At 41.8% G+C, this 25757-nt stretch overlaps 1 protein-coding gene across 1 annotated transcript in view; it reads right to left on the bottom strand.

The window, feature by feature from the left end:
- The window catches only part of epha6 (eph receptor A6), an 888039-nt gene that overhangs the window by 815185 nt on the left and 47097 nt on the right, over positions 1-25757 (bottom strand). The window contains exon 2 of the mRNA XM_068040607.1: positions 21841-21905. Within this exon, the coding sequence (XP_067896708.1) occupies positions 21841-21905 (65 nt within the window). The remainder of the gene's footprint in view (positions 1-21840; positions 21906-25757) is intronic.

The raw sequence follows: 25757 nt of genomic DNA, 5'->3' as shown, positions 1-25757 counted from the left end.
CCAATAGCACTTTGCAACTAATGGATTACGTTTGAAGGGTATTCACACTGGGAAGGAAATAAGGAATTCTGGTTTCATCCTTCTAACAGCTACGTGGTGAAGGGTGTGGGTGGTTCCCACTGTTCAACTCCCAGTTGGCCACAGCAAGTGTTTTTGTGATTGGGGTTTTAACCCCTTAATGTTTTATTTGTCAAAATAAACAGACAACTACAGGTTTTCTTTTAGGTTTAAAAACAGATTAATCATTTATTGAACAAAATACCTTATCCCAAAATTGTCACAAATGCACACACACAATGAAAAAAAAAGGGCTGCAGGTAATGCTGAATGATCATACAGACATCTGATGCCATTGCATGTCACATCTTCATGCTTCTGTGACATCTGAAGATAATGTACTTTTGTCCTGAGGATGTGATGGCATGCCAGCACCGGTCGTTGATAATGCCTTTCCTGGATGGCTTCATTCTGAGCAGCCTCACCCTCTTGTGCTGCCTGTTGCTCCCGTTGAGGCATCATCCAGTGATTGCCAAGATCACTCCTCAGTCTCTCCCTCTGCAATTGTTCACATGCTAGAGGACAAATTGCAATTGTGAGACTCACCGTTGCAGTTTTTCAATTGTTGAGATAAGAGTGTTCTAAAACCATCCTTCTACCATTCAGCAGAACCATGAAAGTGATGAGCAGATTGCGGTTATGGCCTAACATTTGCATGCAGCAGGAAATCCCACCCACCATCATTTGTCTCCTCCCAATCTACTTGCATTCTTTGATTGGACATGTGGTTTGCATTCTTCTTCCAGAAAATGTTGCATCTACGACACCAGGCACATTTGCCCACCTTCCAACCTCCTGCTGCCACCTTCCAGCCTGCACCCATCACACTTGACCCACCCATCACACTTGACCCACCCAACTTAACTTTCACCCTTCCCCCTGTTACCATAGAACCTCCCCCCCCATTACCATGGACTGGCTCATCAATTTATACATGCCATCCTTCCCCCCATCCCTATTCCTGTCACCATCCAACTGCTGATTCTCACCCGTGAACCTTCAAGATCCACCTTGATATAGTTACAGATTCCCAATCTCCTCCATATGATGATCTCGAATACCCAACCCTAAGACTCGACCTTCTCCCCTTCCATATACAATTGCCCCCGTGACTATGACCGTACTTTCTGCCAGCCACTACCCTGATGTGCACACACAGGACTCTGACAACAACAGCGATCTTCTCTTCTTTTAGGCCTCTCATGACCATCAGTTTTGTGACAGGAACACATCAACCCACCACCCCCTGCAAACGTGCACAGCCAGCCTCATCGCCAAAATCAGCCACCACACACCTTGTCCTCCCCATCTCCCTCCTCTGCTCCTCCATGCGCCCGAGACCCCAACCAGTCCTGTCCTGCTCCTCCATGCACCGATCAGCCCCAGACTTCCCTCCTCGACTACCCACCCCTGTTCCTCCACATAGCCCCCCACCCCATGCCATTTCCCCCATCCAGAGATGATTCACCCTTGCTGGTGCTGAGCCTGGAGGCAAACATCCATTCCAATGCTGGCGTTAGTTTAATGGCTGAGTGAAAGAGAGAACGTCACAGTCCTGAGACAGCTTCATGTCACGTTGAAATATTCATGAACCGGGTGGCACAGGAATATCACTCGGCATTCAGTTAATCTGGTAGGTAGGACTAAATCCTAACTATGCTTAAAGGCAATGAGTATTCAAGTTATGTAAACAAATGCAAAGCTGCAACCTGCCACCATGCTGGGGGAACCCCAGAACGCCACAAACCCAACCTAATTTCTCTAAAATATTCCGCCATCAAGAATCTGAAAAAACACCTCCCACTTAATTATATCGCCCTGCATGCCACCAAGTCTGCTGTGGCAGACTGCATAAAATTCCCCCCAAAAAGAGTGGGAGGGAAGAGGATTGTAGCAAGGTACGGAATTTTAAAAATGAAACCACATGGCCTTGAAAGAAGTCAAATGCAGGAAAAACTTGGAACTTCAACTTTGCTTAATTATTGAGGGCACGAGTCAAACTTCGAAAATGCACTAGTGCCACTCTGTGCATACCACACCAGTGAACTCTTAACCCCAGAATGCATCAGTCTCAATGGCAAGAATTTAATGTAAAAAAAATTGTGCACTCACTTATTTATTCACAAATTGGACAGCAACTTCAGACAAATGCAGATGTGCAGTTAAATGCGAAAATCTGGAGGTTCTGGTCACAGAACTGCCATTCCTTCCTAAGCTGACTGGGTCCCTATTCCAATGTATTGAATGGTGTGACGTTCTTGCACTTGCATCATAGATGCAGACTAAACTCACCACAAAAGTTGGGAATTGGCCATTCCAGTCTAAGTACCTTTTTTAAAACAGCACAAGTCTGAATTACCTTCTGGCACCAAAAATTACCTTTTACCAATATAGAATCTCATTCCTACAGATTTTAATTATTAGTGATATAAAAACAAAAAAAATTGTAATATAATCATTCATTCCTTCTCTATTTCTTTTCCTGTACTTGATTTGACATTAAATTTCATATTCTGACTAACACTTTCTAGTTCAGACTCAGAGCTGCTTATTAACCAGTTTTCAATCTGACTGGGAAAGGAGACACACAGTTGCTTGCCCTGTTCACACAAGACCCAGATGCCCAATAGAGGGTGTAAATGTTTGAATCTCTAACTTACAACCACCTCCGAAGCAAAAGGTCATAGGAATTAAATGGGTAACTGCAAGTCTAATGAATAACAGGCACAAAAGTTCACCAGCTACATTAAATTCTCTCCCAATGAGCTCGTAAGTCTGAGACCTATTCAGAGAAAATTTAACTTCATTTGTATAACATCTTTATATCCTCAGAATATCTCAAAATGGATCAGCTTTTGAAGTGTTAACACTATTATTTTGTAGGCAAACGTGGCAGCCGATTTGTGCAAAGCAGACCCACTAAATAGCAAGAGATAAGTGGCCTGTATTGTCAGTTCTGTTCCTCTCTCCATAGATACTGCCTGCCTTGCTGAATGTTTCCAGCATTTTCTGGTTTTATTTTAAACGTTAATCTGTATTAGTGAAGTTGGTTGAGGGAGAAATGTTTTCCAGGACAGATGGGGCACTCCGAGCTCTTCTTTGAAAAAATATGGCAGAACTTTTTCTGCCCATCTTGAACAGGCAGACAGGGCCTCAGCTTAATGTCTCCTGCGCAGAACTAAAGGACTACTGTCTTATCAGAGTGTCAGCCTAGACTGAGTGCTCAAATCCCACAGCAGGCCTTGAATGCACAACCTTCTAATTCAAATACATAAGGCCAAATCTCTCCCTCTTCAATCTAACAGCATTGGACAGATAAAGCAGGAATTAAACAGAAAATTGTGCCTCCATATGAAAGGTCAGTCTTGTCACAAAAAGCATTCCAGTGCTTGAAAAAAATTTTCAATCCTCTCATTAAACAGGTCCACAAAAAAAAGGACCTGCCATCATCACATCCCAGACACCAAACTTTTCAGTCACTTTGTTGAAACTGCTTCATAAGATCACTGTCATTATAATATTATTCCTTGTTAGAGAATCAGTCAATAGGTGCTTACAACTGACATGGTAACAGGGACCATAAAGAAAAATCAACTAAACTTATTCTCCAGAACCACCATCTTCCTCCACCACCGCCCTACCACAACCCACCAAATCTGCTCCCTGCCTTCATCTATTTGAAGACACTTGTAAAAAAAAAAAAGTACAGGCTTTAACAGATATATCTGAAAGATGTTTCCCTGTTAACTGACAACACGTGCATCAGATGCATGTAAATTTGTTCTTCCCTCTGCAACATTTTTTCTGTTATAACATGATTATAAAAATATTTTACTCAGTTTTTTTCATTCTTTCAGGAGATGTGGGTGCTCCCGGCTAGGCCAGCATTTATCGCTCATCCCTAATTGCCCTTGGGAAGGTAGTGGTGAGCTGCCTTCTGAACCCCTGCAGTCCATCTGGTGTAGGTAGACCCACAGTGTTGTTAGGAAGAGAGTTCCAGGATTTTGATCCAGCGACAGTGAAGGAACGGCGATATAGTTCAAGTCAGGATGGTGTGGGGCTTGGGGGGGATCTTGCAGGTGGTGGCGTTACCATGCGTCTGCTGACCTTGTTCTGCTAGGTGATGGAGGTTGCGGGTTTGGAAGTTGCTGTCAAAGGAGCCTTGGTGATTTGCGGCAGTGCATCTTGTAAATGGTACACACTGCTGCCACTGTGCGTCGGTGGTGGAGGGAGTGAATGTTGAAGGTGGCGGATGAGGTGCCACTCAAGTGGGCTGCTTTGTCTTGGATGGCGTTGAGCTTCCCTAGTGTTGTTGGAGCCACGCTCATTCAGGCAAGTGGACAGTATTCCATTACAATCCAGACTTGTGCCTTGTAGATGGTGGACAGGCTTTGGGGAGTCAGGAGGTGCGTTACTCGCTGCAGAATTCCCTGTCTCTGACCTGCTCTCGTAGCCACAGTATTTATATGGCTGCTCCAGTTGAGTTTCTGGTTAATGGTGGGGGAATTCAGCGACGGTAATGTTGTTGAATGCCAAGGGAGATTTTTCGATTCCCTCTTATTGGAGATGGTCATTGCCTGGCACCTGTGTGGCGCAAATGTTACTTGCCACCTATCAGCCCAAGCCTTGCTGCATCTGGACACGGGCTGCTTCAGTATCTGAGGAGTTGAGAATGGCACTAAACATCGCACAATCAGCAAGCATCCCAACTTCTGACCTCACGATGGAGGAAAGGTCATTGATGAAGCAGCTGAATATGGTTGGGCCTAGATACTACCCTGAGGAACTCCTGCAGTGATGTCCTGGAGCAGAGATGATTGACCTCCAACAACCACAACCATCTTACTTTGCGCTAGATATGACTCCAACCAGTGGAGCGTTTTCCCCGATTCCAATTGACTTCACTTTGGCTAGGGCTCCTTGATACCACCCTCGGTCAAATGCTGCCTTGATATCCAGGGCAGTCACTCTCACCTCACCTCCCGAGTTCAGCTCTTTTGTCCTTGCTTGGACTAAGGCTGTAATGAGGACAGGATGTTGAATTTATAAATTCATGTTAAATCTGTAATTGATGGAGCCTTTTCCCCACCTCATCATGACCAGACTCAAGTGCTGAAGCCTAGAAAATGGCTTTTGTAACTGTAGGAGGTGGGTGGGTGAGTCCCAGTTGTGATCAGTGGCAGGGCAGGTGGGGGGGGGGTGTGGGGGAGGCATCAACTGGGTGAGAATTGTTTTTGTTACATAAAGAAGTTTCTTCAGCAACAATCTGAGGAACTCATATTATTCAAACATAAATACTTCTTGGGTTCCGAAGAAGGGTCACTGACCTGAAACGTTAACTCTGCTTCTCTTTCCACAGATGCTGCCAGACCTGCTGAGTGATTCCAGCATTTCTTGTTTTTGTTATAAATACTTCCCAACCTTCTTGCACTTTGCTGGTGCTGGTTTTTGCCCACAAGTAGACACTACCACTCAGTCATAACAACCATGTTGAAATTTTGCACTTTAAGAGACCAATTCTTAAAGTTCCTTAAGGACTCCATTATAAACCATTTAGGATATACCGCCTTTCGCTATTACCTCCATGTTTCCCTTCATCTAACCATCTATCCATTCCCTCCACTAACCCATCTCAACAGAAAAGGGACTTGCATTTATATAGTGCCTTCCACACGTTCAGGATCCCCCAAAGTGCTTCATTGTCAAGTACTTTACGGCACAGTGGTGCAGTGGTTAGCACCGCAGCCTCACAGCTCCAGGGACCCGGGTTCAATTCTGGGTACTGCCTGTGTGGAGTTTGCAAGTTCTCCCTGTGTCTGCGTGGGTTTCCGCTGGGTGCTCCAGTTTCCTCCCACAGTCAAAGACTTGCAGGTGATAGGTAAATTGGCCTTTGTAAATTGCCCCTAGTGTAGGTAGGTAGTCGAGAATATGGGATTACTGTAGGGTTAGTATAAATGGGTGGTTGTTGGTCGGCACAGACTCGGTGGGCTGAAGGGCCTGTTTCAGTGCTGTATCTCTAAATAAAAAAAATAATAAATGCAGTCACCATAGTAATGTAGGCAAACGTGGCCAACGATTTGTATATAGCAAAATTTCACAAAAGCTATGAGATAAATGACCAGATTTAGTGCTTGGTTGAGAGATAGAAGTTTGCCAGGACAACGGAAGAATCCTCTGCTCTTCAAATAGCTCTATGAGACCTTTCATGTATGCCTGACAGGGCAGATGGGACTTCATTTAGCATCTCAACTCCAGTTATTGAATTAATACAAGCCCTCTCATGTTCTTCTAGTTTTCAGACAGTGAACAAATGCATGTATCAAAATGTAAAACTTAGACTGCAAACAGCTCATCAGATTCATTAAAGCAAAAAGCAGACAGTAGCAAAAACATCAAATCAAGCAAATATCGTTTGATCGCAAGACTTGACATACTTTCTAGGGCACAAAAAATGGACAACACTGCACTGACTCGATTAACAACACTAAATCTGAGCAAACACCTATAACATAACATGTATGTGAGGTTTCATTTATCAACACAGAGTTTCCAGCCCCAATCTTGGCAGACAGAGAATTGGGAAAAGGCGATTCTATTTATCTCCAAAATTGTGTCGCCTGGCTAGAGAGCTATCAATTAAGTGGACTTCAAAGGATCAAGACCCTTTCCCCATTGAAACCAGTTTCAAATCTTTTATTTATTTCCTGAACAATAGTAAGCTTTGAGAGCCTTGCTAGCAGAAACCCAGGACATGACAACAGCACAACTGATATAGTTCAATCTTGTACAGTCAGGGAAACATTCATCCAAAGATTGCTGAAAATACAATGGCAAGTTCACGGTGCCTGTCATTATTAGCAAGTAAAAAAAGAAAAAGCATTTGTGGCGAGGCTTGGGTAGAGATTCTGTTAGTTTCGCAAAAATGGGAGCTTGCTACCAATCTCCCCACGAGTTTCAAGAAATTGCTGGATTTACACCACAAATGCATCATAATCTCACTAAAGATATTTGGGGGTGGTATTTTATGTCATAAGGACCCTGTTAATGATGTGATTTAGACATGAAATGCAACCTTGGAGGTCCAGAAAGGGAACAAGTGAAACTGTGGAGTCGTATGCCTGCAAGTAGTAAACTGTTCTTAGAGGCTTTATCAAATATTTATATATATGTAATTTATATTATATAAATGTTACAATTTTCTTACATTTTGTGCCTCATTTTTCTACCCCTCTTAATCCAAACTTTTCCTCTCTAACTCTTTTTGTAACTAATTTGACTCTAATTCATCCTATTTCCTTCTCAGTCACTCACTGTTTCTATCTCTATCCTTAAATCTAATTGATTTAGGAAATAAACCATTGGTCCTGACATTCACAAGGTCTCAATACCCTGCTGATGTCACCACATCGTAATCAATTCACATTTCCAGCAGTTTATAGCGCAAAGATAATAGGACCTGAAGAGAGGTTAAAAAAAAATTAAAAATCACAGTGCTTGCTGCGTGATGCAACACTCCAGCAATGTTTGAGCCAATATTAGTTCTGCATTTAGACAGCGATGATCACCTTTCTTTGAAGTGACATTTTGCAAACCAAACAGTGATGGGTATGTTCCCTAACATGCAGAAAAGCTAATATAGAAACAGAATGCAATAGTCAAATTTAGAAAACAGCCACATCTCATATAAATATGTAGACATATACTTTGAAATTAAAAGTATTCCAGACCTTTTGCCTTGGTTCTCAAGTTCAAAAATAAATTAAACTAGGTTTATTTTATTAGTCTATCACACATGAGATATTGAATTTAATACAGTCTAGATAACCTACTATGTCCATTGTTTCTTGAGGAGTAAGTGATGCAACAGGTTTAAATCCAGCCCAAGTTAGTGAGATAAAATCTTCTCTCGTTGTTGACTATAATGGAACTATGTAAAATGAGTTTGAGCAAGTACAGGCTGACAGCACATAACTGCCTATCATGGGGCTCAATTTAGCGCTAAATTAGCAATCTGATACAGCAAAGCTATAAGGGATGGCTGTTATGGATGCATTTGTAACTTTACTGACACAAAGCACACACTTCTCAAATAAAATTGTACGCAAAAAAAGCATCAAATGGGAAATACCACAAAAGGATCCCAATGTTGTTCATTACTCTTTTAACTGCTTTCGAGAACAGGCTTCATGAGCATCAGATCAGCTTCATTATAAATTTTCTTACAATTTGATTTGGGCAACCTATAAAGCCTGGTGTTGTGGTTAGTGAAGACCGTCACTCATTCCACTATTGCTACATTACAGTCTGATACACATGTTCTGATGGGACCTGAAAATATCAGTGACGTGCTGAGTATTTATGCACATAATCTCTTATGAAAACACAGATGTTGCATTTGGCAGTGATGAGCAGTTTCATTAAGAGTGTCTAGAACAAAAGATTTAATGTGCGTTGTTACTGCCGATTTGACTTTAATGGATTCTAGGAAACCAATTCACTTACTATTAGATACTGTTTGCATTTGATGGTTAAATATGCGCCAAAAATTATATTCATGACTTATACAAAATATAAGAGGCTGCACGGATTTGTATCTAATAGTACAGTTTGTAATGCTAACAAAGTACAGCAACTGAAAATACAAGTACCCAACCAGAAGAGTTCTCAAAATGGACTTTTCTTGCAAAAATGTGGACAATATGCTTCAAAATAGCAGCCCTAGGTCAAAAGACCTGGTCTTGTATATTCAAATGGTCTTACTTCCTGGCAACAATAGCGGGATACAATCCAAAGCTAAGATGTGTCAATTACACTCATCCTGATGCGTGAAAAATTTGAATTGAATGGGTTGTTCTGAAATAAAGAAGGTGTGAAGTAACCACATCTGAGCCATTGTCGATCAACGCAGGGATGAAAATCTGTGTTGCCCACCAAAGGAAAGATGTGGGGGGGGGCGAGAGAGAGAGGGGGGGGGCGAGAGAGAGAGGGGGGGGGCGAGAGAGAGAGAGGGGGGGGCGAGAGAGAGAGAGGGGGGGGGCGAGAGAGAGAGGGGGGGGGGCGAGAGAGAGAGGGGGGGGGGGCGCGAGAGAGAGAGGGGGGGGGGCGAGAGAGAGAGGGGGGGGGCGCGAGAGAGAGAGGGGGGGGGCGCGAGAGAGAGAGGGGGGGGGCGAGAGAGAGAGGGGGGGGCGAGAGAGAGAGGGGGGGGCGAGAGAGAGAGGGGGGGGCGAGAGAGAGAGGGGGGGGCGAGAGAGAGAGGGGGGGGCGAGAGAGAGAGGGGGGGGCGAGAGAGAGAGGGGGGGGCGAGAGAGAGAGGGGGGGGCGAGAGAGAGAGGGGGGGGCGAGAGAGAGAGGGGGGGGCGAGAGAGAGAGGGGGGGGCGAGAGAGAGAGGGGGGGGCGAGAGAGAGAGGGGGGGGCGAGAGAGAGAGGGGGGGGCGAGAGAGAGAGGGGGGGGCGAGAGAGAGAGGGGGGGGCGAGAGAGAGAGGGGGGGGCGAGAGAGAGAGGGGGGGGCGAGAGAGAGAGGGGGGGGCGAGAGAGAGAGGGGGGGGCGAGAGAGAGAGGGGGGGGCGAGAGAGAGAGGGGGGGGCGAGAGAGAGAGGGGGGGGCGAGAGAGAGAGGGGGGGGCGAGAGAGAGAGGGGGGGGCGAGAGAGAGAGGGGGGGGCGAGAGAGAGAGGGGGGGGCGAGAGAGAGAGGGGGGGGCGAGAGAGAGAACAAAAACAAACATTCTTGAACTGTATGCTGATCCCTTCTCTGGTATTGGAAAACTGCAAGGTGTTACATGCAAGTTGCATGTGGATCCTAATATGCCCCGATAGTAATGAATACCATTTCATGTCAGAAAACAGTCAGAGAAGGAACTTCAACACCTACTTGACCTTGACATTGTGGAGAAAGTTGGAGGATGAGCCCCTTGGGTCTCACCCATACAAGTCATCAAGAAACACAAGAGTGAGAACCAGATTTGAATCTGCGTTGATATGTGATCACCAAACCAAGCCATACAAGAAAGACACGAGACACTGATAATCAATGATATAGAGAAAGTGAATGGTGCTAAACACTTGGCTAATCTTGACCTCAATGCAGGCTACCATCAAATCAAGCTTGCAGAGGAATCGAGATACCTTACTGTCTTCTCCAGTCAAATCGGACTTTTCCAAGACAAGAGGCTCAAGTTTGGAGTCAGCTCAACAGTTGAGGTATTTCAGCACTTGATTCAATCTGCACTTCAGAAAGGACTTGAAGGCACGCTGAACATCAGTGATGACGTTCTCATTTATGGCTGCACAGAAGAGGAACGTGAGACACGCCTACATCTTCTCAGAGAATGTAACCTCACCTTGAACAAAGACAACTGCTTGTTTAATGAAGGCAGAATTGAATTCTTTAGTCATGTGTTCAGTGGTGAAGAACTATCACCAGATCCACGGAAAGTTGAAGCAATTGAAAACACTGTAGATCCTATAAACGAGCAAGAAGTCCGGAGTCTGTTAGGACTCATCACGTACTGCAGTTTTCATTCCTGATCTCGCTAAGCTAAGCTATCTGCCCCGAGCAATCTGACAAAAGAGAGCACCAATTAGGAATGGACTAAATCACACCTTTCGTCAGAACTGCTATGTCTCTCATTTACTAAGAAAGAGAGGGATGTAGTGTAGCTGTGTTCTGAGATGGTGTCCTCTCAAGAATGCTGTAGAACACACATGCTAGCAAAGGGAAAGTGAAGCTAAAGCAGAATAAAGAAGTCTTTATGTTCAATAGCTTGCTGCTTCTGGCTCAATCTCGGTCTCACATCTGATACTAAACTCGGCTAAACTTCACTCCAGTCCCGAGGCCATCACACTGCTGTGCTCTGCTGGATAAAGATCCAATTAGTATTATTTCTGCTGAGAAGGCAATAGAGCAGTTACAATTCAAAGGGTGTTTTTGTACCATGCTATTTTTACATACATAGGATTACATAGGCTATTCTTTTGGGCCTCCTTATCTCGAGAGACAACGGATACGCGCCTGGAGGTGGTCAGTGGTTTGTGAAGCAGCGCCTGGAGTGGCTATAAAGGCCAATTCTAGAATGACAGGCTCTTCCACAGGTGCTGCAGAGAAATTTGTTTGTCGAGGCTGTTGCACAGTTGGTTCTCCCCTTGCGCCTCTGTCTTTTTTCCTGCCAGCTACTAAGTCTCTTCGACTCGCCACATTTTAGCCCTGTCTTTATGGCTGCCCGCCAGCTCTGGCAAACGCTGGCAACTGACTCCCACGACTTGTGATCAATGTCACAGGATTTCATGTCGTGTTTGCAAACATCTTTAACACGGAGACATGGACGGCCGGTGGGTCTGATACCAGTGGCGAGCCCGCTGTACAATGTGTCTTTGGGGATCCTGCCATCTTCCATGCGGCTCACATGGCCAAGCCATCTCAGGCGCCGCTGACTCAGTAGTGTGTACAAGCTGGGGATGTTGGCCGCCTCGAGGACTTCTGTGTTGGAGATACGGTCCTGCCACCTGATGCCAAGTATTCTCCGGAGGCAGCGAAGATGGAATGAATTGAGACGTCGCTCTTGGTTGGCATACGTTGTCCAGGCCTCGCTGCCATAGAGCAAGGTACTGAGGACACAGGCCTGATACACTCGGACTTTTGTGTTCCGTGTCAGTTCGCCATTTTCCCACACTCTCTTGGCCAGTCTGGACATAGCAGTGGAAGCCTTACCCATGCGCTTGTTGATTTCTGCATCTAGAGACAGGTTACTGGTGATAGTTGAGCCTATAGGTGAACTCTTGAACCACTTCCAGAGCGTGGTCGCCAATATTGATGGATGGAGCATTTCTGACATCCTGCCCCATGATGTTCGTTTTCTTGAGGCTGATGGTTAGGCCAAATTCATTGCAGGCAGCCGCAAACCTGTCGATGAGACTCTGCAGGCACTCTTCAGTGTGAGATGTTAAAGCAGCATCGTCAGCAAAGAGGAGTTCCCTGATGAGGACTTTCCGTACTTTGGACTTCGCTCTCAGACGGGCAAGGTTGAACAACCTGCCCCCTGATCTTGTGTGGAGGAAAATTCCTTCTTCAGAGGACTTGAACGCATGTGAAAGCAGCAGGGAGAAGAAAATCCCAAAAAGTGTGGGTGCGAGAACACAGCCCTGTTTCACACCACTCAGGATAGGAAAGGGCTCTGATGAGGAGCCACCATGTTGAATTGTGCCTTTCATATTGTCATGGAATGAGGTGATGATACTTAGTAGCTTTGGTGGACATCCGATCTTTTCTAGTAGTCTGAAGAGACCACGTCTGCTGATGAGGTCAAAGGCTTTGGTGAGATCAATGAAAGCAATGTAGAGGGGCATCTGTTGTTCACGGCATTTCTCCTGTATCTGACGAAGGGAGAACAGCAGGTCAACGGTCGATCTCTCTGCACGAAAGCCACACTGTGCCTCAGGGTAGACGCGCTCGGCCAGCTTCTGGAGCCTGTTCAGCACGAAACGAGCAAAGACTTTCCCCACTATGCTGAGCAGGGAGATTCCACGGTAGTTGTTGCAGTCACCACGGTCACCTTTGTTTTTATAGAGGGTGATGATATTGGCATCGCGCACGTCCTGTGGTACTGCTCCCTCGTCCCAGCACAGGCAAAGCAGTTCATGTAGTGCTGAGAGTATAGCAGACTTGGCACTCTTGATTATTTCAGGGGTAATGCGGTCCTTCCCATGTTGAACATGTTCCCATGGGCTATACAGCACAGAAATAGGCCATTTGACCCAACCAGTCCATGCCGTGTAAGGAAAATTGACATTGTAAGCCTGACATTCAACCAGTCTGCCTTGGGAAGCATGAAATATTGCTGATGGAAGAAATGATTGCTTTTCAGTCTTTTAAAATTAAATTTTACTAAGATGTGGTAAGACAGCGAAACTAAGCAAATACTAATTGGAATGAAACGGAAATAGTGCAGAAGAGGAGGAGATATTGTTATTTGGATAGAAACTGGAAACTATCGAAATTAGATAAGATGGTTTTCAGAATTGTAGCAGAACATCTTTATCTAGAAGGTTGACTACAAGGGGCTTATAAATGGAAAATGATTGAAGAAAGCGAAAGAAGGATAAACAACTTTCTGGGCAGATTGAAATCCTATGGTTTAAACAAATAGCTCAGAATATAATTGGGTATTGTGAATTTAAGAGAAGCTTCATCGGATGGTATGGCCTGTCAATACAGCAACCCAGATCCATCCCCTGAAAAGAGGTATAAGAGGTTGAACACATTGTAGATCCTTTCACCTTGGGCCTTAATATTGAACACACACTGTTCATAGGTTATGTTCACTTAGGGTTTAAATAGTGCTTTCAAAATTTCTGCTGTCCTTTTTTTTGTTCTTCAGAGAGATTTAGGGTGGAGTACACTTTCTAACAGTCTCTCCCCAATAGTGATAAAAATGTAGCTACTTGCAACTGCTCTGGTGTGTTTATTAAATCTGTCGCAATTTCATAATTTTGCCATTACGAGTGAACAAACAGCCAGTTCTGTTTCATACCACCTTTCATTTCAACTGGCACAGGCACTGGGTGAAAAAGTTTTTCCTCATCACCCCTCTAATTTTTCTACCAATAACTTTAAATCTATGCCCCCTAGTAACTGACCGCTCTGCTAAAGTGAATAGGCCCTTCACCTCCTCTATCCAGGCCCCTCAAAATTTTGTACATTTCAATCAGATCTCCCCTCAGCCTTCTCTGTTCCAAGGAGAATAACCCGAGCCTATCCAATCTACCCTCATAACTGCATTTTTCCAGTCCTGGTAACATCCTCATAAATCTCCTCTGTACCCTCTCTGGTGCAAATATATCCGTTCTGTAATGAGGTGACCAGAACTGTACACAGTACTCAAGTTGTGGCCTAACCAATGAGTTATACAGTTCCAGCATAACCTCCCTGCTCTTATATTCGATACCTCAGCTAATAAAGGAAAGGATTCCACATGCCTCCTTAACCACCTTATCGACCTGTCCTGCTACCTTCAGGGATCTGTGGACATTCACTCCAAAGGTCCCCGACTTCCTCTACACTTCTCAGTATTATCCCATTAATCGTGTATTCCTTTGCCTTGTTTGACCTCCCCAAATGCATTACCTCACACTTCTCCAGGTTGAATTCCATTTGCCACTTTTCTGCCCATTGGACCAAAAGGCCTGTTTTGGTGCTGTATCTCTCTATGACTCAATGACCAGACCATCAATATCTACCTGCAGCTACCCTCCACGCTATCTATCAAACGGCCAATCTTTGTCTCGTCTGCAAATTTCTTGATCATGCTTGTCCAAATAGTTAATATATACCACAAAAAGCAGGGGACCCAATACTGAGCCCTGCGGAATGCCAGTGGAAACAGCCCTCCAGTCGCAAAAACAACCGTCAACAATTACCCTTTGTTTCCTGCCACTGAATCAATTTTGTATCCATCTTGCTGCATTTCCCTAGATCCCATGCGATTTTATTTTTTTAAACAAGGTGACCTAAATCCAATCTATACCATATGGCAGCAATGAAAGTCAGCATTGACCCATCTGCAACTTTTATGCTTCTACCTCCTTCCTTTTTAGGGACAGCTAGAAATTGGTTTTCTGTACATGTCCAATCAAGATCTCAGCATCACAATTAAGCCACTGAGAAACTTGCATCTTTCCTCAGATATATTAAATTTACCCAAGTCCATAGACTTTAAGTTCAGGTCGTCAGTGGTAAGACTTAGCATGCTCCAGATCTGCGCAAGGTATTGCTCAAGCTTAACTAATTAAAACCATAGAATTTAATTACTAGAAAAGAGCACTGGTTAACCAACCCATTACTTGTTCAGCTAAACCTACCCCATTAAGGCATTGTTTTACAGGGCTCTTTCAAGACGCATGAGGTTCTGAACTTCCAATGCCAGATGTGTCATCCTGGATACACCGTGGCTCCAAAGAAAGTTTGTTTCTCTATTAGACAACTGTATAGTGTGAAATTGCAATTAAGATAGCAAATACCAGGAGCTCCCTACAAGCAAAAGGTCAAAGTAGCATTCTAACAGTTAAAATTAGCCATTAGTTTTTGAGTCCCAGTTAGTGGCGTATTCGCTTTAAACTTTTGTTTTAAAAAGTGCTTTCTCCAGATGTAGGTATCTCCAGCAAGGTCATAATTTCTTGCCCATTCCTAGCTACCCACAAGGTGGTGGTGTTCAGGCACCTTCTTGAACTGCTGCGAGCTATGTGGTGAAAGTACTCCCATTGTACAGTTGGATGGGGTGTTCCAGGATTTTCACCTCGCAACAGTTAAGTAACAATGAAATTTGTCCAGGTCAGGATGGTGTGCGACTTGGAGGGGAATTTATCAGCAATGGTGTTCCCATGCATCTGCTGCCCTTGTCCTTCCAGGTGGTAGAGGTCACAGACATGGGAACCTTCAGTCAATTACATAATGAGCATCTATTTTTGGGCAGACACTTTTAGAGATCATGAAATTAGATGGAAACCTGGTGGAACAGGTCCCTACACAATTTTCCACCACTTTCCCCCCTCGTACCAAAGAAGGAGAAAATCCAGTCTGTAAGTCAAACAACAACACTGTGGATAGTAGATTTGATGAACTGAAGAAGCCTTTTTCATTCCATACTTAGGTACTTATGAAATGTCGCAAGGTATCTCGCAACCTCCCCAATTGAAAAATATACATATTTTTAAATCAACAGATTAAAATTCAAACCAAATCATCACAATGATCCTTAACAGAATATGCTACAAGGAATACTGGAATTTGATGTTTTTCCTACAAATTGAGGTCCTCAAGTTGCTTGGAATATCATGTTATGATCTTCCTGCATTAAGAATCATGTGTTCTACTGGTTTCCAATGAAAATCTCAACCATGATAAGTGGATAACTTCTTTAAAACAAACAAATGTTGGAAGGTGGAATTTTATGCTAAAATATAAACATAAAATGGTGGAAACACTCAGGAGGTCAGGCAGTATCCGTGAAGAAAATGAAAATGATGATGTTGCAGGTATAGCCCTTCATCAGAAGACATTAGAGAACACGCGGTACAGGAGAAAGGGAGATTCAGAAGAAAAAGATTTCTGTATCCAAAAGGTATTAAGGGATATCAGGCAAAGGCAAATTGATGGAGTTATTTTGCAGATCAGCCATGGCATCATTGACTGGCAGAACAAGCTTGAGGAGCGAAATGGCCTAACCCTGTTTCTATGTATGAGCAGTAAAATGATTAAGAGAACTCGAGATGGCTAACTGATAGCATCTGTAACATAATAAAACATCCCAAGGTATGATAATAATGCAAATACAAGGAGGCATGATGAGAGAAATAAAAGATATGAAACCCAGGGAATGCATGAATACTTAAAACAGATTAATTAAATTGGAGAGGGGATTATGAAAACCTGGCAAAGTGAAGCAGGCTCAAGGAGCCCAGGAGTTTGGTGAAGAAAAAGGAAAATCAACACCAGGGGCTGCCATACCAGCAATGTGCTGATGGGGAGTCCCCAACTTAATCAATCCCCCATTCTCAGAAGTGTTGGAAAACACAGCCTACTTTCCTGACACCTAATGTCAGAGATAATGGAAATATCTGAAGTTAATGGCATCTAATGTTAAGGTAAATTGGCTGCAAAATCCTTTTTTAAAAAAAAAAGTGTTGTTCCTCGAGCTTCACGAATGGTGTAAAAAGATAGGGAAATTGGAATGGGATGGAGAATTAAAGTGGTAAGTGTCAGGGAGCTCAGGTGCGTGTTTAAACAGAGGTGTTCAGCAAAGTGATAACTGAACCTAGATCTGATGTGGAGGAGACAGGGGTTTTGACTACTGAGCTATCATGCGAAGTTGCCAGGGAAAGGAGAGCAGGTGTTAGTAGATTGATTTGAACTAAGGTGTCAAATAAGGTACAGTCCTTTTGGAATGCTGAAAGTGGAGAGGAAACGGTTTGGTGGTAGAATCATGTTGGAGGTGTTAAAAGATAGAGGAAGACGATCCGGTGAATGTAGAGGTTGTTGGGGTGAAGGATGAAGACAAAGGGAACCTCATCACAGTTCCGCAAGGGCAGAATTAAGGGAAATGGATTATTCAAGAGCCCTATCTACTATGGTACAAGGGAACCTGTGGCAGAGAAAAAATGATAGGGAGTGGTGAATGCAGAATGCTATTGAACCTAATGGCATACAAAAGTGTATAATCCTTAAACTGTCCAGGAGAAACATCAAAACTAATTATCGACTGCTGGTTATATAAATTAAATGAATCAAACAGGCAACAATGTGAAGTGAAAAAGATAGGGGACAAAAAGTAAAATGCAACACTTCATTACTTTTGCAGTTAAGTACCTTCAGAACTAAAAAAGAAACTAGAGAGGTGAGCTATTTAAAGTCCAGCCTTAGCAAGTCTCAACTTTATTACTAAGTAGAACTTTACTTCAACTTTTGAGCCTATTATCTGATTTAATTTTTTTTTTAAACTGATGGCAGGCTGCACGTTTTGACATCTCTCAAACCCATTTGGAATTACAATTTACAAACTAAAAGTCAAGGGATCAATTGTCTTCAGATCCTTATTCCCCTCAATAATCCTCTTAAAACTATGCCTCTATCATGGCTCCCTTCTCCACCTCTAGTCAATGCCTTGGCACCTTTCCCACTCACTAGGGTCTGCTTCTTGCCTCATTCCTGTAGTTGATCTTTATCTCCCTCACATTCCTTGTGTTAGCAGAGTTCATTAGTCATCCTCAGGAAATTGAAAGCACTATATAGGAACCTAAGAAATAGGAGCTGGCGCAGCCATAAGGCCCATCCAGTCTGTTCTGCCATTCATTATCATGTCTGAACTTCTACATCAACTGCATCTTCCCACCCTATCCTCATATCCCTAGGTTCCTTTAGTGCCCAAAAGTACATTAATCTCAGTCTTGAATATACACATCGACTGAACATCCACAACCCTCTGGGATTGAGAATTCCAAAGATTCACAAACCTCTAAGTGAAGAAATTTCCCCTCTTCGCAGTCCAAAATAATCCTTCTCTAAGATTATGACACTTGGTTCTAGACTCTCCAAGTGAAACAGCTTCTCAGAAACTACCCAGTATATCTAAATTCCTCTGAATACCAACATATACTAGTCTCCTAACTTTTAACAAAACATCTGTTTTTCCATTCTTCCCATAATATACTCCATCTACCAACTTCTTGCCCACTTAACTGTTCCATATCCCTTTGCATCCTCCTCACAGTTTACTTTCCCACCTAGCTCCACATTGTCAGCAAGCTTAGATATGTTACACTCAGTCCCCTTATCAAAGTTATTGATATCGAATGTAAATAGCCAAGATCCAAGCACTGATCCATGTGGGTACTTCACTAGTTACACCCTGCCATTCCGAAAATGATCAGTTTATTCCTACTCTCTCTTTTCTGGCCATTAACCAATCAATCCAAGCTAATATGTTACCCCCAATTCCATGAGCCCTAATCTTGTGTCACAAACTCTTGTGTGGCACCTATCGAATGCCTTCTGAAAATCCAAATATATTACATCCACTGGCTCCCTCTTATCTACCCTGTGTGACGAAAACCACACCTGCCAAAATGAGATATTAATTTTGTCATATGGAACATTATTTTTGAGCTGTTACTGGACTTGAAATAACGTGTTTAAAAAGACAACAGTGGTTGAAAATATGGCTGCACATATGCATTCTAAAAGACAGTTGCCTGTAGAAGACAATGGGAGTACTCCCTGATTCAATTAGCCAGATGGATTTTTGTCAATGATGATGATCAAGAGCCATTGTACCAGCATTCCCCACCCCTCCCTCCCCCACAGCGTCTGGAGCTTGAAAGAATCCAAAAAACCTCGCTGGGGAGACTGTTCCAAACAAGGAGCTAGTCACATGACTTATCTGCTGGGCAACCTGGAGTTGTTTGAATTGTGCCACACAGAAAGGGAGACTACAATTTGAAGACTAAAGAGAAGGAAGGTCTTTCCCTGTCTCTCTCACCCAAAGTTCCAGGGACCCACGGAAGTAACTTAAGCCTCAAGACAGAAGACCAGCGAAACAACTCAAAGTGTGCACTGGGCCCCAATGAGAACTGCAAGATTTAACTTCAATGACTTTACATCAAACCCAAAGCCAGTAACTGAACTCCAGCTATTGCTTCAAACCTTTCCCCTTTGATTCTTTCTCCTCCTCTGTCTCTATTTGAGCGTGTGTTTATCGCATACGCACGCTATCGTGGTTGCAACGTGTGTTCTTTGTAGTTTTAACAGAGTTAGAGTTTTAAGGATAATAAACTTACACCTTTCTTGTTTAAATCTGAGAATACCTGTCTGGTTGGTTTCTTTGCCATTACAATTAGAGAGCAGTGAGCAAGGACTCACTGAGAGGAAAGCTAAAACATGGTGTTTTTAAAAAGTTAAACCCTGTTATGGCCAAACCAGGAAGAGGTGGAGAGGGGGAGCCCTGGACCCCTTTCTCACCTGGTTGTAACAACTACTAGTTACACCCTCAAACAACTAACATATTTGTCAAATAGTTAAAAAAAAGATAGGCATAATGGAAAAGGAGGTGGGTACCTCTGATAATAAAGATGAGATGAAGGCAGTAAAGAGAAAGGACCTTAGCACAGAAAATTAGGATGTAGAATCTGTATGGGTGAAGCTAAGAAATAAAAAAGGGCACAAAACACTGATAGCAGCAGTTTATATGTTCCCTAGAAGTAATAATAGTGTTACACAGAGAAATTAGAAGAGCATGTAACAAGTGCTATACAGTGATGTCACCTACTCTTTAAAAAAAAATGCATTTTATAACACCTCTTCCATACTTAGAGGCCAGAAAATGGTCAGCACAGAGCAATGTCCAGTGATGCAGGGATAAAACCCAAGCAGAAGCTAGGAACACCATGGAAAAGCATATTAGTAGCATGCATCCATTGAACCAGTCTGGTTATACTAGCTGCATGTAGACAGTTCGGCTATCTGACAAATGCAGATACCAAGTATACAACTTGTGATGCAACGTGTATGCTCCATATTTGGAGGGAGCCAAAACTCTGTGACCAGTCAACAGAACTACTAATCATTGAGGATTTCCTTGCTCTCTCACTCTAAAATTATTGCTGAACATGTTTGCCAAGGTATCAGTAGCAGTAAGTTTTTTGTATGCTGGAGTAATTGTTTCATGCTATAGAACTATTAATTCAAACAAACAATCTGTGAATGTTTAAAGTAGAATTAATAAAAAGAACTCAACACAATAAAAAGGAAGTTTGATCTTAACAACAGAATATGGTGAAATCAATGTGTAAGTCTACTATTCAATTATTTTATGTTTTATTCTGATCTGGCTCCTACAAGTCATAAAAAAATGTACTTGAAAGTCATATACAAGAATTGATCGTAATTTGTGTTTAATCTTTCACTCGATCCTTGTAAGACTTTTCAATCAATTTTTTTGCTGTTAAAAATGCATTCACATGCTTTCACACTGAAGCTTCCAGAAAAGAATGCTGCATTTAGAGATGAGAACTTATGTGGAGTTATGTCAGATCAATGGCCCAAATTTTGCAGCACTAATGATGTTGTCTTTATTCCATTGACAGAAACTTCGAGTCCACACATGCAGAATAACAAGGAAATCCAGAAATTGCTGTCAATGATTATATGCTTCTCCAGAGGGTGCAATGTTGAGGCACCCACAGACTGCAATCAATGGGACAATCAATTGAATTGACAAGAACTTCCTTCATGCACTGTTAGGCTCACTGGAAAAACCCTTGAAAAAGTTACACTTTGTTGAACAAGGTTTAACTGGATTTTCAACAGGGTATTAACTTCATAATTACTGCCAAGTACCCTCACTGGCCCTGCAAGAGCCAATATATTTGTGGAACATTAATAAGTTTCTTCATTCTGGAGAAATTTATGTGGAATTTAAAAAAAACTAAAGACATTAATTTATCCTCATTTTAATCTTCTATCTTAATCCAATCACAATCATCTATTTCACTATCTGAAAAGTTAAATTAAAAGTGAACGATATTAACTGCCTGGTTCACGCTGCGTGAATACTTCAATGTGATTGGCTGCCTACCTGTTTGCTGACATCGCTGCTGGTGCATGTCAAGGCATCTCCTTGACTTGGCACCAGATTTAAACTGTCAGGAAAAGGGAAACCATGCCACAGAGATTGCTAGATTGCTGTGTGCTGCTTTCTTCAAGGTCAGCATGGAGTCCCATTGTTTCACCACTGATTGCAAAATCCTGGACATTATATGACATTATTACATTAGGCCATGAAATGCATAGATCTTAATGGGGGTGAATCAGAAGTGCAGCAGCATGAAACTGATAATGCTATATTGGCATTTCACATCACAGCAGCATTAATGTAGTGTGTAAATAGGATTAGCCACATATTAAAATTATTGGAGCACTATGATCACTTTGGTAAGGAGCTGACATAAGATCCAAAAGAATTATCAGTTTTAAAAATTCAAGTGGAAAACAGCTCTTTCACTAAAACATGTATTTTAAAAAATTTAACCCAACTTTCTAGTATTAATCATTTTAGAGCTTTTCACGTTCTACAATTATTCAGTCATACAGAAAAAGCATTTGCGTAAATATATCAAAGTTGTGACAATATTCGTTAAGTCCCATATGTGAAACACTGTTCATTTAAAAAAAAAAATTAAAGTGATTTTTGTGGCCTACCATATAAAAGCACGCAGTTAATGAAAATTATTATGGACTCACCCCATTTAATGGGTATGCCTTCCATCCCAGCTCTCCTAGAGCAGCTGTTGTGTCTAGTAGTACAACTGGAAATAAGTAAAATATCAATATTAGCATTTAATTGACATTTACAAAGGCAGCAACAAATAATCAAAGACTATGTTCACTTCCCAGCATCAAATAATGACGAGCTTTACATTCACACATCACAAAAGGCTATACCCTTTTAACTGTTCAACAATGTTGTGAAGAATAGTGCCCGAGTACATCAAAGAACAGTTAATTAGCAAATTTAGCCCCAAGAAAAGCAATATTTAGATTTTAACAAATGGTCAAAAAAACATGTTAAACAATTGATCATCTGGAATTCAATGTCTCCGTTAGACAGAGTGAAAAGCAATTATATAATAGAAATATTAAAACAGTAATGCAGTCAAATCCACATATGCTGCACTCATTCCTGAAGGAAGCAAATCTCTGAATATTACAAAGACTCAGTTTTATTGCTTACCCAACGTAATGCACAGAACAGGATTTTTTTGCTTGTGCACTGAGACGACTAGCCATTATAGTTTTATTTTTTCCCCACCTTTTCAGGAAAGACTGATGAAAGTAATGGTAATTTTAATTCGTTTCACTTGACAAGATTTTGTTCTGAATGGTAGATTAATGCATTAACTTGGGACAAAGAAAAGAACAAAGTTGAATTTATATAGCACCTTTCACAATCTCAGGACATCCCATTGCACTTTACAGCCAATTACTTTTGAAGTGTAGTCATTGTGTAAAGTAGGAAACATAGCAACCAATTTGCACACAGCAAGGTCCCACAAATAGTGATGAGATAATGACCAGATAAATCTGTTATAATGTTAGTTGAAGGATTAATAATGATCAGATGTCCTAAAGTTGTGAAAGGCACTTTATAAATGCAAATTCTTTCTTTACGCCAATCATCAGTTGACCAGGCACAAGGCATGATTAATAGATGCAGAGAGACCCTCCCGAGGCAGCAAAACTCATACTATGGAGTAAGCCTGAATACATACGTCAGTGCAGTGCTTTCTTTAGTTGGGTGCTCAGCTGTTGGGTCATTTCAATAGTTCAGATGTTTAGTGCAGCATATTATAGCTTACTCTTAATGCTATTTGCTTTGCATCTAATAGTTAGCTAGGTTTTTTTAACAGTTGCTGTATATGCAGTGCAACACAATGTTTAATAATTTACCTATTGGAAAATGTTACGACCTTCATAAATTAAACATGACACTTTTATTCATGATCGTCGCCCCTTTTGTTCAATAGCAGCACGGTGCTAAATAGTCTAACAACCAAATGGGTCACCTTTATATATGTGCTATAAAACCATCAGGCAGGATGCTGGCAGAATCCTGAAACCTAGCTGCAATGCGTGCATGCAGGCACAGAAGCTCATTATTTATTCAAACACTTCTGTGCAAGACACCAACCAGTAGGTATGCCTCCAAGATATACTGCAAACCAAACTCTAATTTTTGTTACTCAATGTTTTCCCACAAATGAAACTCACATTAGTGAATTACTGGGAAGCTAATTCTGATGTTCATTGTTTTATAATTAATTATCTAGATTACTAATAAACTGTCTTGATAATAGCACATTGTGTTTTTATTGAATAACAAAATGCCCAATTTAACAACATAAATCCTCACTTATGTAAAACCTCCACTATATTCTAGTCATGTGACAAATACAGCTGATTAAAATGTAAATCCCCATCTGTAGCCATATAATCAGAAGCACTACTAAAAGAAAACAATTTTGAAATATACTTACTGCATATTTGATTCTGCAGATCATTGCATTCATTTTAGTTATTTACAAAAATGGTTTAATTTGTTTCTCAGCAGCTCATTGGGGTAGTGCTGCATTACCTTTCTGATGGAATGAATCATGGACGGAATTGCTCTATTTTGTCCGATTTTGTAAATACCAGCTGCATGGATCATGCTAGAATTGAATCTAAGCAGAATATTTTACCCTATGAGTCCCAAGATGCACAGTGAAAAAATAATACTCGTTTTTTTAGATTAAAATTCAGCCCAATGTTTCTGCAGGTGTACAAGACGTCCTCAAGGCTGACAGTGCGAAGGGAGTGAGAGCAGGCGGTCAGAGAGGTGAATGCCCAGAGTCTGGGTCCAAGTACATGACAGCAGTGCCAGAAAAGTTTAATGTAGGTAGGTGGTAGGAGAATGGTGAGGATGTGGTAGGGAATATGGGATTAATATAGGATTTGTATAAATGGGGGGTTGTTGGTCGGCACAGACTTGGTGGGCCGAAGGGCCTGTTTCAGTGCTGTATCTCTCTATGACTGAACATCTTAGTAAGCCACACAGTGAAGCAACAAACAAGCATTCCGTCCGCAGGTGAATTTTTTGCACAAGGTTAAATGCACAAGTGCACAGGAAAGGAACATTCTTCACTTTTTTTGTTAAATTGTGTTAGCATCACCTATTTCCAGGACTTGTATGGCAGAGATTAAACAAAGGGCAAGATTCCTTCAATGATGCCTCAATAATGCACTTTTATTGCTGTACTACTGCGATATTTCTATTTATGCTTCCAGCCATTCTTCAGGATCTTTTAATGTAAGGCTGCCAATGTAGTGTATGCTAATGGCAAATTATTAGCGGTTGTGTGTGATGGGACAGCAGCCACTAATAACTGAATTTAAATTGTTCAAAACGCATTCCACTTATGACCATTAAAGCTGGCAAGGGGAGAAGATTTCCATCCCATCAGGCTTGATTCTAACTGGGGTTCTGAAGACAAAAGGAACATGTTTAGAACCACTATGGCACCCAAACTCCCAATGCAGACACACTTTCAATAGGTGCAGTGAAATGGAACTCAGAAACTGAAAACAATGATGAAACAATATTTTAATTAATACTGAAGTTCCTTTTAGGTTTGATGCCCTCATAACAAAGGCATGCATGCACCAAGGCATCATTTTTGCCAGAATGCAGTGTGAGCTGCATTCTTTTATATTGCTGGTATTTAGTAACTACTTCATTACAAATTTAAAAATTGGTTAGTTGATCGCCCACGGCAAAAAAATTGCTTTAAAGTACTTCACTGTATTTGTCCTACAGATGATAATTGAAAATTGGACTTCTAAACATTTTTAAATTCTTCCAACTTCAATAAAATAAAGAGTTCTGTTGAAATCTTCCCACTGAGCCTACCACAAGCAGGCTCATTTGCACCCAACAATGTCTTTGGATCATGTGCCAAACGCTAGAAAGCGATCACTCAAAAGATAGCCACTTCGAAACTGCTTTGTGATGCCCTAATTCAAAAGTGATACTCAAAAGAGCCAAGAAGTTGTGGGTTTGGAATTATGAGATTTTCAGTCACATTATTACCAATCACAACATTGAAAAAAGTACCATAGTTCACTGATAACAGGCAATGTCATGGTTGTTTTCTTTGTCCGCGCTACAAATTCTATCTTGTTCGTGTAAACACTACAATGAGCAATAAGATTAAAGTTAAATAATTCTATCACCAATAAAAATTAAATTCCATACAAGCATTACAAATGAAAGTCAAACTCAGAAAATAATTGCTACTGTGTGTTTTGTAACAGTATAGTCCTTATTCTTCACTCAATATATTTAATCTACACATTTATTTTTAATGCAAAACATGCTCTAGTTTTTAATAGATTAATTACAAAGACAAAGTGACATCAACAGTAAAAACCCTTTCTGTAATGTAAATTAAACGCCATCTATACCTGGTGGGAAGAGATACTGATGACCCCATGCACATGATCTTGAATTCTAATTACTTCTAACTACACAGCCTTCTAGGATTTTCTGTCACTGCAGAAATCATGGCGATCCAGCAAGAACACATTGATAACACACACTTAATGTGGTGATCGAACCATTT

This window comes from Heterodontus francisci, chromosome 10 (genome assembly GCF_036365525.1).
Source record: "Heterodontus francisci isolate sHetFra1 chromosome 10, sHetFra1.hap1, whole genome shotgun sequence".
Classification (NCBI taxonomy): Eukaryota; Metazoa; Chordata; class Chondrichthyes; order Heterodontiformes; family Heterodontidae; genus Heterodontus; species Heterodontus francisci.
The sequence above is the reverse complement of the archived record's forward strand: the minus strand, read 5'-3'. Positions and strand labels throughout refer to the sequence as shown.